The sequence below is a fragment of the Engraulis encrasicolus genome, chromosome 23, assembly GCF_034702125.1.
Source record: "Engraulis encrasicolus isolate BLACKSEA-1 chromosome 23, IST_EnEncr_1.0, whole genome shotgun sequence".
Classification (NCBI taxonomy): Eukaryota; Metazoa; Chordata; class Actinopteri; order Clupeiformes; family Engraulidae; genus Engraulis; species Engraulis encrasicolus.
Genome location: NC_085879.1, coordinates 20,790,713 through 20,805,712, shown reverse-complemented (window position 1 = coordinate 20,805,712; position 15,000 = coordinate 20,790,713). Strand labels below are relative to the sequence as shown.

At 45.1% G+C, this 15,000-nt stretch overlaps 1 protein-coding gene across 1 annotated transcript in view; it reads left to right on the top strand.

The window, feature by feature from the left end:
- Positions 1-15,000, top strand: part of unc5a (unc-5 netrin receptor A) — a 302,233-nt gene that overhangs the window by 243,579 nt on the left and 43,654 nt on the right. The window contains exon 12 of the mRNA XM_063189423.1: positions 9,826-10,059. Coding sequence (XP_063045493.1) covers positions 9,826-10,059 — 234 coding nt within the window. The remainder of the gene's footprint in view (positions 1-9,825; positions 10,060-15,000) is intronic.

Sequence of the window (15,000 nt, the reverse complement as noted above, 5' to 3'; positions counted from 1 at the left end):
TAATCCAGTTCGCAACGAAAACGCGGTTGTTTGTTGTTTGGTAATGGTGGAAAATAATAAGTAGGCCTACCTGGCCTATCCATAGCCACATGCATGTTTTGTAAGGAAGTAATAGACGCTTCAAATTTTAAATTTGGAAATACCCTACATTTTATTAACAATAACCACGGTCCTTTCCAGTATCAGGCTATAATCGTATCGGTAGGCTATAAAGTGTTCCGAGTCTGCAAGGGATTACGTCAACATTTAAGACAGTTGCAGAATCATTTGCTCGAGTCCCAAGTGCATCTGTAATGGTTGATTTTCTCAGCCATACAGGCAAGCGCAAGTGCCATACTAATGGACAGCTTCGTTTCTCTGGGTGCATGTAATTTCTTTTCCATGCGGTTATTCGTCATCAAAGACGCAGAGGTGTGCATTTGACAGCTGGCCTTATACACTGATAATGTACGTTTATAATACACACATTTAATAAATACAGACTAGAAAATGCCCATATGTCATGCTGTCTGTGGATATGTCGATCGACAGTTGGGGCGTCGCTTTGAACTGGAAGCAGACAGCTGCGCGCAGTGACCAACGGCAATTGTTGAAAAAAGTTTAAACCCGGTGCATATGAGGTGCGATGAGACAGCGAATAGATTTTCTACCGGTGAATTTCACATGGGGACATGCCATGTGAGATGTTTCCTTGACGCAGCTATTTTTCCCTTTGTTCACAACTCAATTAATACTACATGTCCATGACTTGGCAGGTTCATGTCCATGCCATCCTTATTTTATTTATTTTTTACTTCTGGTATAGCGTGATTTTTGTCAACATAACCATCCACATGCTGCAATTCGAGGTTTTATTTTTGTACGACTTTCCAAACTTAACCGCTCCACTTTGCCCAACGTTCTCTAGGCCTATCTAATAAAACTGTTTGCTCCACATGTGGTAAATAGGCTATCTCGTCTGCTTTCCGCACGCCGTCCACAGATATAAATATTCATTTTGGGCGTTTCACTGAATATTCATAGATCATTATGGGTGTGTCCACAGGTGCGCACATTTGCCGCAACTTCAGAGTCAGTTGGGATTTATAAAGGGAAATCGACGTGGAACGTGCGTGCGCCATGCTTTATAAATCTGAATATTTTCTTGCGCACGCACATCCTGAGTTTCGTGCGTGCGCCATCTTTTGGCGCATTTCTTCCGCAAAGTTTTATAAATGAGGCCCCAGATCTCTCTTGTAGGGATGCAAATTATCGGTTAATTCATTAATCATTAGTTGATAGCCTTATCGATCGACTTACGATTAATTGATAAGCGGCGTATGCCCCCCAAAATCTCAATGTTTCTAGAAAACAATGTGGTCTCGTGTGAACCAGGCAAAGCAGGGGGTGTGCAGAGGAGGGTGTCTAGGTTGAGGTTCCTGCTTGAAGGATGGGAACCTCTATCCATTCATTTGACCCACAGGCAGAGACCAGCAGGGTGGGGTGAGGGGTGGGGGTGGGGGATAAGGGTGACGTTCAGTGGCATTCGGCCTCGATAAAAATAAATAAGTATGCGGCGACACTGACAAAAATAAAAATGAAATGAGACTTCATTGTGGCCGTGCGGTAAATGGGCTGGTGTCGATGCTAATTTCATTGATGAAGATAGTGTCTGATTTTTATTGATCGCCAAGATTTAATTTCCTGGCGGAGGGGTGCCCTGGGAGCACGCATGGCTTGCGAGGAGGTTTTACGACAGTTGATTGGATAACTGGATGAAGGCAGGGGTGTGGTCGGGGATGGGGGCGGTAGGGTGGTGGTGTCTAGGTTGAGGTTACTGGTTGAAGGATGGGAACCTCTATCCATTCATTTGACCCACAGGCGGAGAGAAAGGCTTTCACACACATGTGCTGCACTGAAATAAATGTGCTTTCACACACGCATTACTTTAGAGAAGGCGCTGGTACACACAGGCTTCTCTATGCACATGCATGCACGTGTCCATCACATGTGTTAAAATATGTAATACATGCACACATATGCACACACACACACACACTCAAACACAAATGCAAGCACAATTCCCTGACATCACACACACACACACACACACACACACACATACACACACACACACACACACACACACACACACACACACACACACACACACACATACACACACCAGTGTGTTTTTTCAATCACACATACAAACACTCACACGTCTTTCACACATACAGTAAGCTGGCACACACCTACACATGCACATCACACACACACACACACACACACACACACACACACACACACACACACACACACACACACACACACACACACACACACACACACACACACACACACACACACACACACACACACACACACACACACACACACACACACACACACACCAGGGCTTGACATTAACTTTTTCACCCACTGGCCACTGTGGCTAGTGGTTTTCCCGAGTCACTAGCCATTCAGGTATTCCACTAGCCACTGATTTTCTATCGTTTTTTTATCATGATACGTGTACGTCTAACCTCAGAAGATGAGGTGCTAAAGCAAGATGAGTGTATACCTTTGTACATGGAAGTATATCAAGCAAATAGAAACTGAAGAGTTACTGAGCTTTTGTCTTTTTGAACTTAAATACAAATAATTGATACAGAATGGGCAAACAGCAGCATAAAGGTTATGATGAGTATGTTACCAAGGAATAAACTGCCAGCCAAATTGGCTAGCGACACTGAAAGTACTACTAGCCACAGCCAAGTTTTACCAGCATTTGGCCGGTTAGCTAGTGCCAGTGTCAAGCCCTGGGACACACACACTTAAAAATGTACAGAGACAGAAGCACAAATACACATACATAAATCATGCGTACACACAGACACTCACAAAAAACGGCATGCACAAAGGCACACGAACACACACAAAGACATATGAACACACACACACACACACACACACACACACACACACACACACACACACACACACACACACACACACACACACACACACACACACACACACACACACACACACACACACACACACACACACACACACACATTGAATCAAACATGCACACACTAAACACAGAAATACACACATAGTAGTGTTTGGTTGTGCAGTTCATTCATCATTTATAAGGGCCTTCACTTCTCTCTCTCTCTTGGTATTTATTTTTTTCCCTTCACATTTATGTAGTTGCTGACGTGCTGCTTTGTGTGGAAGTCATTTACTCCATTACTATTCAGTCACTGTGAGGGGTGCGGTACAGACACAGTGCACCACATGGCCAAATGCTAAGTGCTCAACAAGCCCACTCTTATCTCCTGTACTCTTTTCCCTTCACACAGCAGTCTCTCACACTTCACTTCTGCAACCCCCCCCCTGCCTGTTTACCCCCTTTCATTATGTATGTCTTCCTGTGTTGTTATTTTTCTTTCTCTTTCTTTTTTCCTTTTTTTCTCTTTCTTTCTTTCTTTCTTTCTTTCTTTCTTTCTTTCTTTCTTTCTTTCTTTCTTTCTTTCTTTCTTTTTTTCTTTCTTCATCTCCACTTTTCATAATGCTGCTCTCTTCTTGTGCCCTGTCCACCTCTGCTAACCACCTTGCTCTCCATGTACTGTGTATCTTTCTACCTAACTCTTCATAGCTCTTCTTTTTCTCTCACTCTCTATCTTCCGCTGTATTTCTGTATTTTTTTCTTTATTGATTTTTTCGTTTATAGTCCAGCTACTGCATATAGCAGGCTAGCATGTAAATCTCTCTGTTTGTGTCTCTGTTACCACCCTCTGTGGCTCTTCCTCTGTGTCTTTCCACCCTCTGTTTTTCAATCTCTGTCGATCTCTCGGCCTCTTTCTCTCTGGGTGTCTGTCTGTCTGTCTGTCTGTCTGTCTGTCTGTCTCTGTCTGTGTCTCTGTCTGTCTCTCTCTCTCTCATTTGGCTGATCCGCAAGCAGAAAATGCTGAACCTGGTGTATGTAGACCGTTTAGAGGGTTTTTTGGGAATGGCTAAAAGTCGCATCAAGGTGGAATACTTGTATTATCACTTGGTCAATGATTTGGAGAAATTTTCAAACGTTTGGTGTGTGGGAGGTGTGTTGTGTGAGGTTGGGGGGGGACGGAGGGCTGATTATGAACATATAGGGGGGGTGTTGGTCTGCTTTTGGGCAGTGGCTGTACTGTGCTAATGTATGATGGCTGAATGGTGTTAATAAAAGGCTTTTTAAAGGTCTCTCTCTCTCTCTCTCTCTCTCTCTCTCTCTCTCTCTCTCTCTCTCTCTCTCTCTCTCTCTCTCTCTCTCTCTCTCTCTCTCTCTCTCTCTTCCCTACCCTCCATGTCTCTTCCTGTCCTCTGTGATGCTGCTTCCTGGTTCGCAGGCATCTATTTCCCCTGCCCTTTTTTATTCATCTCCCATCTCCACCGTGCACCTCCTCCGTGTCCTCTTGCTGCTGCTGGTGGTTAGCGTTTGCCTTCGGCTACTATGTGACCAGTGTATAATACTCTACGGCAAGCCCAGGATGCCATTCTGAATGCGGAAGAGGAAGCCAAATTAGGTGGTAGGGTGGTGGGTGGGTGTTGATGGTTGATAGGAAAGGATAGTGTGGGGGTGGTGGTGGAGGGGTGGTCTCGTGGTGAAAGTAGGGGGTGTGCAGCACCGCACAGCACAGCGCAGGTCCTCTTTCATGTTCGATATCGCGCATAAATTATTCAGACCCCTCGGTGTGGCAGCGATGGGGCGTCGGCAACGATGAATTGGCCTGTCTTACGGCCGGGGTTAGACGAGCACTTTTAATCATCAGCAGGACCAAATATAGCCGGAGGGGCCCCACAGGTTGGACAGGCCAGGCAGGCAGGTGAGGAGGAGGCGATGGGGAGATGTGGAGAGAGGAGGAGAGGAGAGAGAGAGATGGAGAGAAGAGAGAGAGGGTGTGAGGGAGAGAAAAAGAGAGAGGTAGAGGGAGGGACGAGTAAGGTGGGAGGAGGAGAGGTGGACGAAGAGAGAATGTGGGAGAAGGAGATGGAAAGAGAGAATGAGAGAGGGAGATGGAGAGGGGGGGAGATGTAGTGTGCGAGGAAGAGTTGGATAGATGGAGAGAGAGAGAGAAAGAGAGAGAAAGTGTAAGAGAGTGAAACGTAGAGAGAGGGAGGGATAGAGTGGGAGGAGAGTAGGACGGATAGAGAGAGAGAGAGAGAGAGAGAGAGAGAGAGAGAGAGAGAGAGAGAGGGAGATGGAAGGAAAAGGAGGGGAGAAAGAGAGAAGGATGAAAGTTTGTCCCGGAGAGAAAGAGCAGTGGCAGGTCGGGGTCGGGCTAATTAATGCGACGTTGCCGTGATAAATGCGAAACGCGCCCGGCAACAAAAAAAGAATCACAACACAGCCGCACGGGCAAAAGCAGCACGGGAGAAAACACCAGCTCCATTTGTTTCTTTGTTGATATTGAACGTGAGGAGTTTTTTATTTTGTTTTTGTTTTGTTTTTGTCTTTTTTGACACAGACCAGCAGGGTGGGGTGGGGGTGGGGGATCAGGGTGATGTTCAGCGGCATTCGGCCTCGGTAAAAATAAATAAGTATGCGGCGACACTGACAAAAATAAAAATGAAATGAGACTTCATTGTGGCCGTGCGGTAAATGGGCTGGTGTCGATGGTAATTTCATTGATGAAGATAGTGTCTGATTTTTATTGATCGCCGGGATTTAATTTCCTGGCGGAGGGGTGCCCTGGGAGCACGCATGGCTTGAGAGGAGGTTTTACGACAGTTGATTGGATAACTGGATGAAGGCAGGGGTGTGGTCGGGGATGGGTTGAGAAGGGAGGGTTGTAGACAAGGTGGGGTTGGGTGGGGAAAAGATTGGTGGAGTTTGTATGGTTGTGGGGGGGGCAGCAGTGGTGGAGTTGGGGTGTTTAAGTCTTGGGGTGGGGGGTGGGTGGGGAGAAAAGGATGTTGGTGGAGGATGTGTGGTGGCAGGGGCTGGAGTAAATGTAAATCTCTTTGAAGAGAATCCTCTTTTAAGGAACACACAGCCCACCAGTGCACAACCCACCATCCCCCCTCCCGCCCACACACACACACACACACCCACACATGCTACACACGCACACACTATCTCTCTCTCTCTCTCTCTCTTTTTTTTCTTCCTCCTTTCATTCAGCCCCAATTAAATTCCAGCCAGCAGGCCGCGTGTGAGCGTGCCTGTCTGATGTCCGTGATGATGGGGGGCCATCAAACGCAGCGCAGGAGCGTTCTCGGAGCGTTACGCCTTAAACGCTGCGCAGCGCCTACCCGCCTCACCCGGCTATGGCTCCCTCTCGGTTATATCAGGATATGATTCATGCCCCCGCGCGCGCTGGTGTTCACACCAGAAGTATTTCCTCTGGGGATGTGGAGGACTTCTTTACATCAGACCAGCCAAGACCACATGATCTCAAGCTCATTTTCTCTATCTCACACACACTTGCTGCCTCGCTCACTTCGTGTATCGTTGTTTCTCCTTCGCTCTATCTCTCTCTCTCTCTCTCTCTCTCTCTCTCTCTCTCTCTCTCTCTCTCACTCACTCTCTGTTCCTCTCGTCCTTTCTAACCCCTTACTATATGTCTTCGTCTCTCTCATGCTCCCTCTCTCTCTCTCTCTCTCTCTCTCTCTCTCTCTCTCTCTCTCTCTCTCTCTCTTCCTTTCCAACCCCATACTATATATGTCTTCGTCGCCGTCTCTCTCTCTTGCTCTCATTTCAGTTTTTCTATTTTCATTCCTATCCTCTTCTATTCCACCTCTTTCTGTCTGTCTCCCCTGTATTCCCTCACTGCCTCATCTCTCTTTCTCTCTCTCTCTCTCTCTCTCTCTCTCTCTCTCTCTCTCTCTCTGTTCCTCTCTTCCTCTCCAACCAGCTATATATCTTCGTTTCATCTCTCTATTGCCTTAATTTCTGTTTCTCTATCATTTTCTCTTACTCTCTTTCCTTATATCCTCTTCTATTCCCCCTCCTTCTCTCTCTCTCTCTCTCTCTCTCTCTCTCTCTCTCTCTCTCTCTCTCTCTCTCTCTCTCTCTCTCTCTCTCTCTCTCTCTCTCTCTCTCTCTCTCTCTCTCTCTCTCTCTCCCTCTCCATCTGTCCACCCCTCCCCTCCCCCCGTGCTGTGAGATTCCAAAACAAATTGCAAGGCTACTAAGATCAGCAAACTCGCAATTATTCCTTTTTCCCCGTCGCCAATTATTGGGAGGCGACGCCAACAGCCGGGGAACTAATTGATTAATAAAGCTGTTTATACTGCGTGGACCGTGGCGCCGCCGATCGGTATCCGTTTCACTCCGAGCCCGGTTTCCCGGTCTGTGATGTGACCGCACATATCTTAATTAATAGTCAGTCCCGCAGTCTGTAATAACACATATCATAAATTCATCGGATCTCGACCGCCGACAGGGTGCGTGTGCATCAGACGAGCTCATGTTGTCTGTAGGAAGCCGGATGTTGGGAATGGAGAGAGAGAGGGAGAGAGAGAGAGAGAGAGAGAGAGAGAGAGGGAGAGGGAGAGGGAGAGGGAGAGAGAGAGAGAGAGAGAGAGAGAGAGAGAGAGAGAGAGAGAGAGAGAGAGAGAGAGAGAGAGAGAGAGAGAGAGAGAGAGAGAGGTAGAGGCGTGGTGGTGCAGCAGTAGATCAGCCCAATTACATTGTGTGTGTGTGTGTGTGTGTGTGTGTGTGTGTGTGTGTGTGTGTGTGTGTGTGTGTGTGTGTGTGTGTGTGTGTGTGTGTGTGTGTGTGTGTGTGTGTGTGTGTGTGTGTGTGTGTGTGTGTGTGTGTGTGTGTGTGTGTGTGTGTGTGTGTGTGCTCCATGGTAGTGTGGTATATGGGCCATGGTTTGGTGGTCACAGATATTGTGGTTGTTTTTTTGTCTGCAGTGCACACATTACCGTACAGCATACACAGTATGCCACACTGTTGTGTTTTATATGGGCCCTAGGTTGATGGTCAGAAATTATAGCTGTTTTTTCTTCTCCCTCTTCCACGCAATACTGAACACAGCAATTTCCAAATGACTGCACTTCACCAGCACCTGGAACCTGGCTGTGTGTGCATAGGAGTTTCAGATCTTTGAATACAGCAATTTCCGTTTCCCGTACAAAAAAAGAGAATGTGTTTGTTTCTCTGTGCGAGTGCTGCTGCACACGAACTGAATTTGTATGCTGAGACTGTATATACTACACACTCCTGTTTTCATGCATTTTGATTGGGAGATTTGCTGATATTTCCCACTAGTGTATGAAAGAGCAGGTGACCTTTTGGGGGATGGGAGGGTGACATTGCCTCAGACAAATGACCAGGAAAGGACAACTCCCCGCAGGCCCATATATCAGTGTACGTGCCATTTGCTTCACGGCGACAAGAAGAAAAATTAATATGTGATAAAAAAAGGCATGAATATGCAAATAAAACAAGGCCATTTGTCGTCTGCTAAAAAACATGCCATGAAGCCGTATCCCCTAACCTTGTGACCTTTGATCCCTGTCACATGACCCCATCCGACCTCACTGCCACACACGAAGCGCTCCGGATGGCCCATGTCGTGATCAGTGGAGGGGTCGTTAGGCCCAGGGGACATGGACACTACTAATTAAATATATGTACTCCTTACACTGCATTACCTTACTATACCTGTCGTGGTCTATAGGGGATCTGTGCTTCATTGCATGCAATGGAAGAGTTGCGGGAGGTTGCAATAAGGATTCACTGGCAGTGTGTGTGCCTGTGTTTTTTTTGTTTGTGTTTTCATGGATTGTGTGAATGTGTAGAGTTAAATGTACATTTTGCTTGTACTCGAATCCATGGGTTTTGATGTACTCTAAAATCGTCCATTTTGAATATTGAATAGTGGATCTTAAGCCCTTCACTCTCCAGCATTGGGAATACTAGATCATCCTAACAGATCATCTTAATTGATCCTAATTGATGGCACCATCACATGTGACACTCAAAATAAACAATAATCCTTGATGGGCAAAGATCTTTATTGATCCTAATGGATCCTGATTGGTTTAGCATCACATGTGTCTGCCAAACGAATCGTATCCCTAGCAAAAAAACAAACAACAACTCTTCGCTCTCTTCCATTTGTCAGAACGTGTACCGGTAGGTGAAAGGCGAACTCTAGTATACCTGTTATACCTTTCAAATAAACTGGAGCCCCTTATCACATGCAATTCCAGTGGTGGAATGCTGTTATACTCATTGAAAAAAAATAACTACCATAGTACCACTATGACAGTGCACAGGGCCTACATTGTAACTTGGTCATTGCCATTCCGGTAACAGCACATTTATAACAGTGGCCTTGTCTTCCTTTCCTCCCTCCCATCAGGATGTGTTGGTGATGGGTGAGGAGCTGGTGGTGGAGCACTTCTGCTGCCAGCGGATCCTAATGGATGATCCTGTGTGTCAAATAAACTCCATCACTTTCAAATAAATGTACAAGCTGTTTACGCGTATGTGAACATTTTTGACAACGCTTTAGTTTTAGAATGTGCATTTCAAAACTCTGGTTTAAAACATATCCCATTTAAAAGGCTGAAGTGCACTTGTCACGATAATGGTGTTTTTATTTCTTTCCACATGTCGTTACACAACAAATATACGCATTCTTAAAATTCTGATTATGTGTAACCAGCATCTAAACCTCAACCCTTTCCTCTTCAGGATGTATTGGCGATGGGGGAAGAGCTTGTGTTGGAGCCCTAATACTGCCAGCTGATGCTAATTGATGACCCATGATTGTCAAATAAACCCTATGCCTTTCAAATAAACGTCAACCCTTTCCTCCTCTCCTCCTCCCTCCCCTTCAGGACGTGCTGGTGATGGGCGAGGAGCTGGTGTCGGAGCCCTTCTACTGCCAGCTGGAGGCCGAGACGTGCCGGCTGTTCACGGAGCAGCTGGGCCGCCTGGCGCTGGTCGGGGAGTCGCTGCACATGGCCGCCGCCAAGCGTCTGAAGCTGGTGCTGTTCGCGCCCGCCTACTGCACCACACTGGAGTACAGCATCCGCGTCTACTGCATGGACGACACGCAGGACGTCTTCACGGTAAGATCGAATACTTGATTTGCAAAAACCTCCAGCGTTTAAACAACACCAATTCTGCTCTAATGGTGATATACGAAATGAGACTGGCAAAGGTTCATCAGCACAACACATCAGTGAACCAGAAACCAGCTGCAACCTCATCATAAGCCTGCCAACGCCCCTCCTTAGTATGAAAACAAATTAAAAACAAATTTCGATTCCAGCCCTGGTCATTTGCCGATTCTTCCTCGTCTCTCTCTCCCCACTCATTTCTTTCTTTCCTCTACTATCCTGTCAAAAATAAAGGCAAAAAACTTTTTTTAAATAATAAAATAAAATAAACTATTGCCCCCATACCCCCCCCCCCCCCCCCATGGCAACTAAAAACCAGAGCCTTTCAGCTGTATCTTTCTCAATGCCCCCCCTAAGACTCCCCAAGGCCCCTGGGGGACTACAGAGAGCCCGCTGAGAAACAATACGCTACAGATATACATGTTGTATGGACTGCATAGACGTCATGCAGGATGTTTTTGCCCTAAGATGGGGCTTCGACGCAAAGCGCTTGTATTGCTTTTATTTGTCTTATTTTTTGCTATGTGCATTGAATTGCCATTGTGTATGAAATGCATTACACAAATGGATTTGCCTTGCCTTGCCTTACCTTGCCTGTCAGAATTACCCTCAGCTTAAGATACTGTACACTGCCAGTGGATTGATATACTGAATGGACTGTTGTGGCCCAGTTGTTGGCCTTGGGATGGAAGGGTTACCGGTTCAGAGCTTGTCTAAATTGAAATAATGGCTTAGGCAGCGTCAACTAAATGCATTAGATTTGTCTAGGTCTTGGTCTCTTTGAAGAGCATGTGGATAAATAGTTGAACAATAATGATTTGGTGGGCACACATCTTCATCGCTGTATGTAATTTGGTGATTCTACCAATGATCCTTTAAAATTGCTTACAGGTGATGAGACTATCTGTCAAACCTAGGTGAATTATGATCAGGAGTTGGGTGTTATCAAAGAGAGAAGTTGTTAATTGATACACAGATAATTAGAAGAGTAGATCAGCAAAGAATTAGCCATCAAACTGGAGAGCAGACACCACGTTAGCACATCGTCAATACATTATCATCTAGCTTGGGTTGTGTAGTCGTTAGCTTCTGTCAAACACGTCAAGAGAATGAACACGAGCAGATGAAATGAAGGGCTTGTGGGAGAAGACAATTTATTCACTATTTATTTTGATCAATAATTAAGTTATTTTGATCAATAATTAATTGATTAATCATGATTATTTAACGGAATTGCGCATTTTTTGTTTCCTCCGGAGATGATTTCCAAGAGCAGTGCAGTAGTCTGTGAGAATGAGGCTGACATGCTGTAACCTGTGATCTTCAGCATGTTGTATAGAATATTAATTAGTTTGAAAAAAAACCCTCATTATTAAAATTATTATAATTAATGCATTGCTGTGCCACATGCAATTGGAATTGATGGCAAAGTATCCAAAAAAAAGGAAACTGTCCTACAGTATGTCTTAGACCAACATTGATATTTGGACACTTTGTGTTAATAATCATCCCGATGATCTAATTCCATTTTTCATTCTAACTCCATTGCAACTCTGGTCTATGTCCCTGCTTGGCCCTATACATTGCTGATTGCTCATAACAACATTTCTTTTGAATTTGCTTACATTTTGGTAAGATTATTATTTATGTATGTTGCATAGATTTTGTATTGATGAATTCCTAAAGACATTTGCATATAATTTATGTGCCAAGAACCTCATAATGATAAGATTTCCATGTATATTTTATATGTATTTACATACAGTATATCGTTTCTCATATTTAGTTGACAAGGTAGTCTGAGGACATAGGTTTACACTGACTAACTACACCTTTAAATCTAAAGTTGTGGTGCATCAGGGACATGTGCGGTGAAGCTGGCTCTGGACAGTCTAATTCTTGTTTCATTCCCCAAATTTTATTTATTTGAGGCCTGAAATATGACTTAATCATTGGATACTTTACACTTGATACCGAAAGTAGCCTGCTCTACCTCTGTAACTCGTTTTGATTTGTTGGGCTTTTTGGGTCTGAGCAAAAATGTCAATGTGCCTGGACTGCTGGTTCATGTGCAAATGGCAAATAATAACCGCTGACCTTTTGACCTTTGGAATAGAAGTGGTGTTTAGAAAAGGGTGACAGGTAGACAACCATCACAATGCTCCGTTTGATTTTGACACCCGTTGGAACCAGTCGCACGCAACTCCTCGTTTCATGTTGACATTTCCACTGGTCTTACTGTACTCAGTCCTCACAGACTTAATTTCTCCCTGGTGCAGTAGCCCCATAGTTAAATGTGTAGTACGCCCATGCAAATTACACTGTAGCCAACCAATGACCATGGTGCATATATTCATGAATAATGCACTATTTTGGAATTTCAGCAAAGGCTTCCGTTCCATCATACTTGCTTAACGTTGCCCAAGGGCTTACTGAGAGTGAGTGCAGGCCCTTCCAGAGTTGGACTGGGGGACCCTGGCATTCTTGTCTTAAACCGGCCTCTCACACATGCAGGCAGGGCAGGGCTGAGCTGGTAATCTGACATGCAGGGCATTTCCCAGTGGCCGCCAGTCCCGATACTATTGCTTTGTTGTTCTTTCTATTTCTTCGCTGAAACACCAACCTACGATTTAGATGAGGAAGCCCATTCATTCATCTATAATATAGGCAATAGACTGCACCATATGGCAGAAAACATAGAGGCTGTGTCTACGTCTGAAGTGCCCAGGCCATTTTTTTGGTCACAGTACTGCTGCTGTAGCCTGGTCCTGACCATCCCATAATACTACAATCCTTGGCCGGAAGTACGTGAATGGTCTCGCTAGGCTACTGCTGCTGCTGCGCCGTGTGTTACTGAGTGTGATGCATGTTGTGTTTAGCCGGATCACACCGCACTCTCGATTAAAAGGTGCCAAACACAAACAAAAACTGTTTAAAATTGAAAGAAAAAATGTCTGCACACTTAAATCCTCTTTGTGCTCTTTTTAATAATTGGCCAATTATTAAAAAGAGCACAAAGAGGATTTAAGTGTGCAGACATTTTTTCTTTCAATTTTACTGAGTGTGATGCACAAATCCGTAACACTCTATAAATTGTGGGCCATTCCCTAAGAGGAAAAAAAACAAAGCAACAACAACAACCCCTGAGGACAGTTGACCCGCCAGGAAAATGCCCTGTATGCCAGATTAGAGTTCTCAACGGGCCTGAAAATGTCAACCCGACCCTACCCGGCCCGTAGCTTTTAAAGCCCGAGCCCGATGTTACCCGACACATCACTAGAATTATCTAACCGAACCGGGCCCGAGGCCCGAAGTCGGGGGTCGAGTTTCCCCACGTTATCCTATGGAGAATGACGGGTTGTGGTGGGTCTTTAAGGGCACTTATGTGCAGTAAATTGCATAACCCACTTAAAAACCTAGTGAAAATATATTTTCCACGATAGAAACATAATATGAAATGGGGAAACGTTCTTGCTATTTAAGCAGAATCATCCACAGCGCGATTTCAATAACCGCCTCTTCACGGCAACAACAATCTATCCACCTTTTGTTTTGACTTCTAAATGTAGGCTTACTACATTTCCACCCCGTGTATCTGATTAAATAGGCTACGTAAAGTTGCCCCTCCCTCCTTATGCGTGGATGAGATGGAAAGCCTGGCTGTGCCAAACATTGTTTAAAAGTTTCATACAATTTTGGTCGGCACACAAGGTTTTGGACATACTAATTTCTAGTGGCACCTGGGCTACGGTTGGTGCATTGATCAGCCATGTAGCAAAAAAGACAGATTGCCTAGGTGAGAGGATGAGATCTTCCTCGGCTGGCGAGCGCTCCGCATGTGTGTGCGCCCCAAGACCCGACAGTTGCTTAAAAGTCAATTTGAGCACGAAAACAGCAAAGACAAGGTGATATTTCATTCAAACAGGGCCTACACGCTCCAAATAAAACATTTGCTGAGGGGATTTTCAACCAGACCGCAGCGCGAGCAGACAGTCAGTGTGAAAAGCCAAGTCTACCGGCACCTTCGCTGCCGCTCGCTTACCATCGGTGCACGAGCCATTTAAATAGTGAAGTGGCATATCTTAACAGCACATGCGGATTAGCCTAATTATATGCAACAAAGTCGCCAACAAAGCGTGGATTTAACGTTTAATACGCATATGCCAACGTTGTGTGAATACGTGGAGAGGATAACCTAATTGGAAAGCCACTGTCCTTTCTAGTATAGCCTATGTAGAAGACCGCTTCGGTTTCGTTTCACCTCATGGGGAAAACATAATTTCCATGCACTGCATTTGCTGAGACTAAGCAATAAAGTTAGCGATCAAACTAAAAATATTGGTTGTTGTCATTACAGCATTTAATATGCTAGGCCTACTATGGCTGTTGTTTAAAATAGTCATTGGATTGCCAACCGTCCCTTGTATTAAGAAACAAAAGTATGGTTCCATGAGCTGACATGGGACTCAATATCGTTAAAATTGCATCTAAGAACTTTTTTCCCGTTTTTATTAGTTTGCGTAATTGTAGCCAATGTAGTTTTTCTGTGCGTTCCGGGACCTCTTTCCAACTCATCATCGCTGTGATGTGATGTTTGTTTTGTGTTCTGGTACCTTGTGATTTACAAATTAAGCACTGCGCAAGGTTGCCTGCAGCAGCCTGCCAGACCTTCGTTACGCAGGCCTACATATATCTAGATAGATAGATAGCTTTCCTGACCCATCAAGGGGAAATTCGCCATGATTCACGGTAAACAGCAGAACTGATTTTTTTTTCACTGGGTGGAAAATATTGAGCCCGCGGACCGAACCGACCCGAGCCATATGCTTATATTTTCGGCCCGAACCCGGCCCGAACCCAAAGGGCCCGTCGGGTTTTTCGGGCTGACCC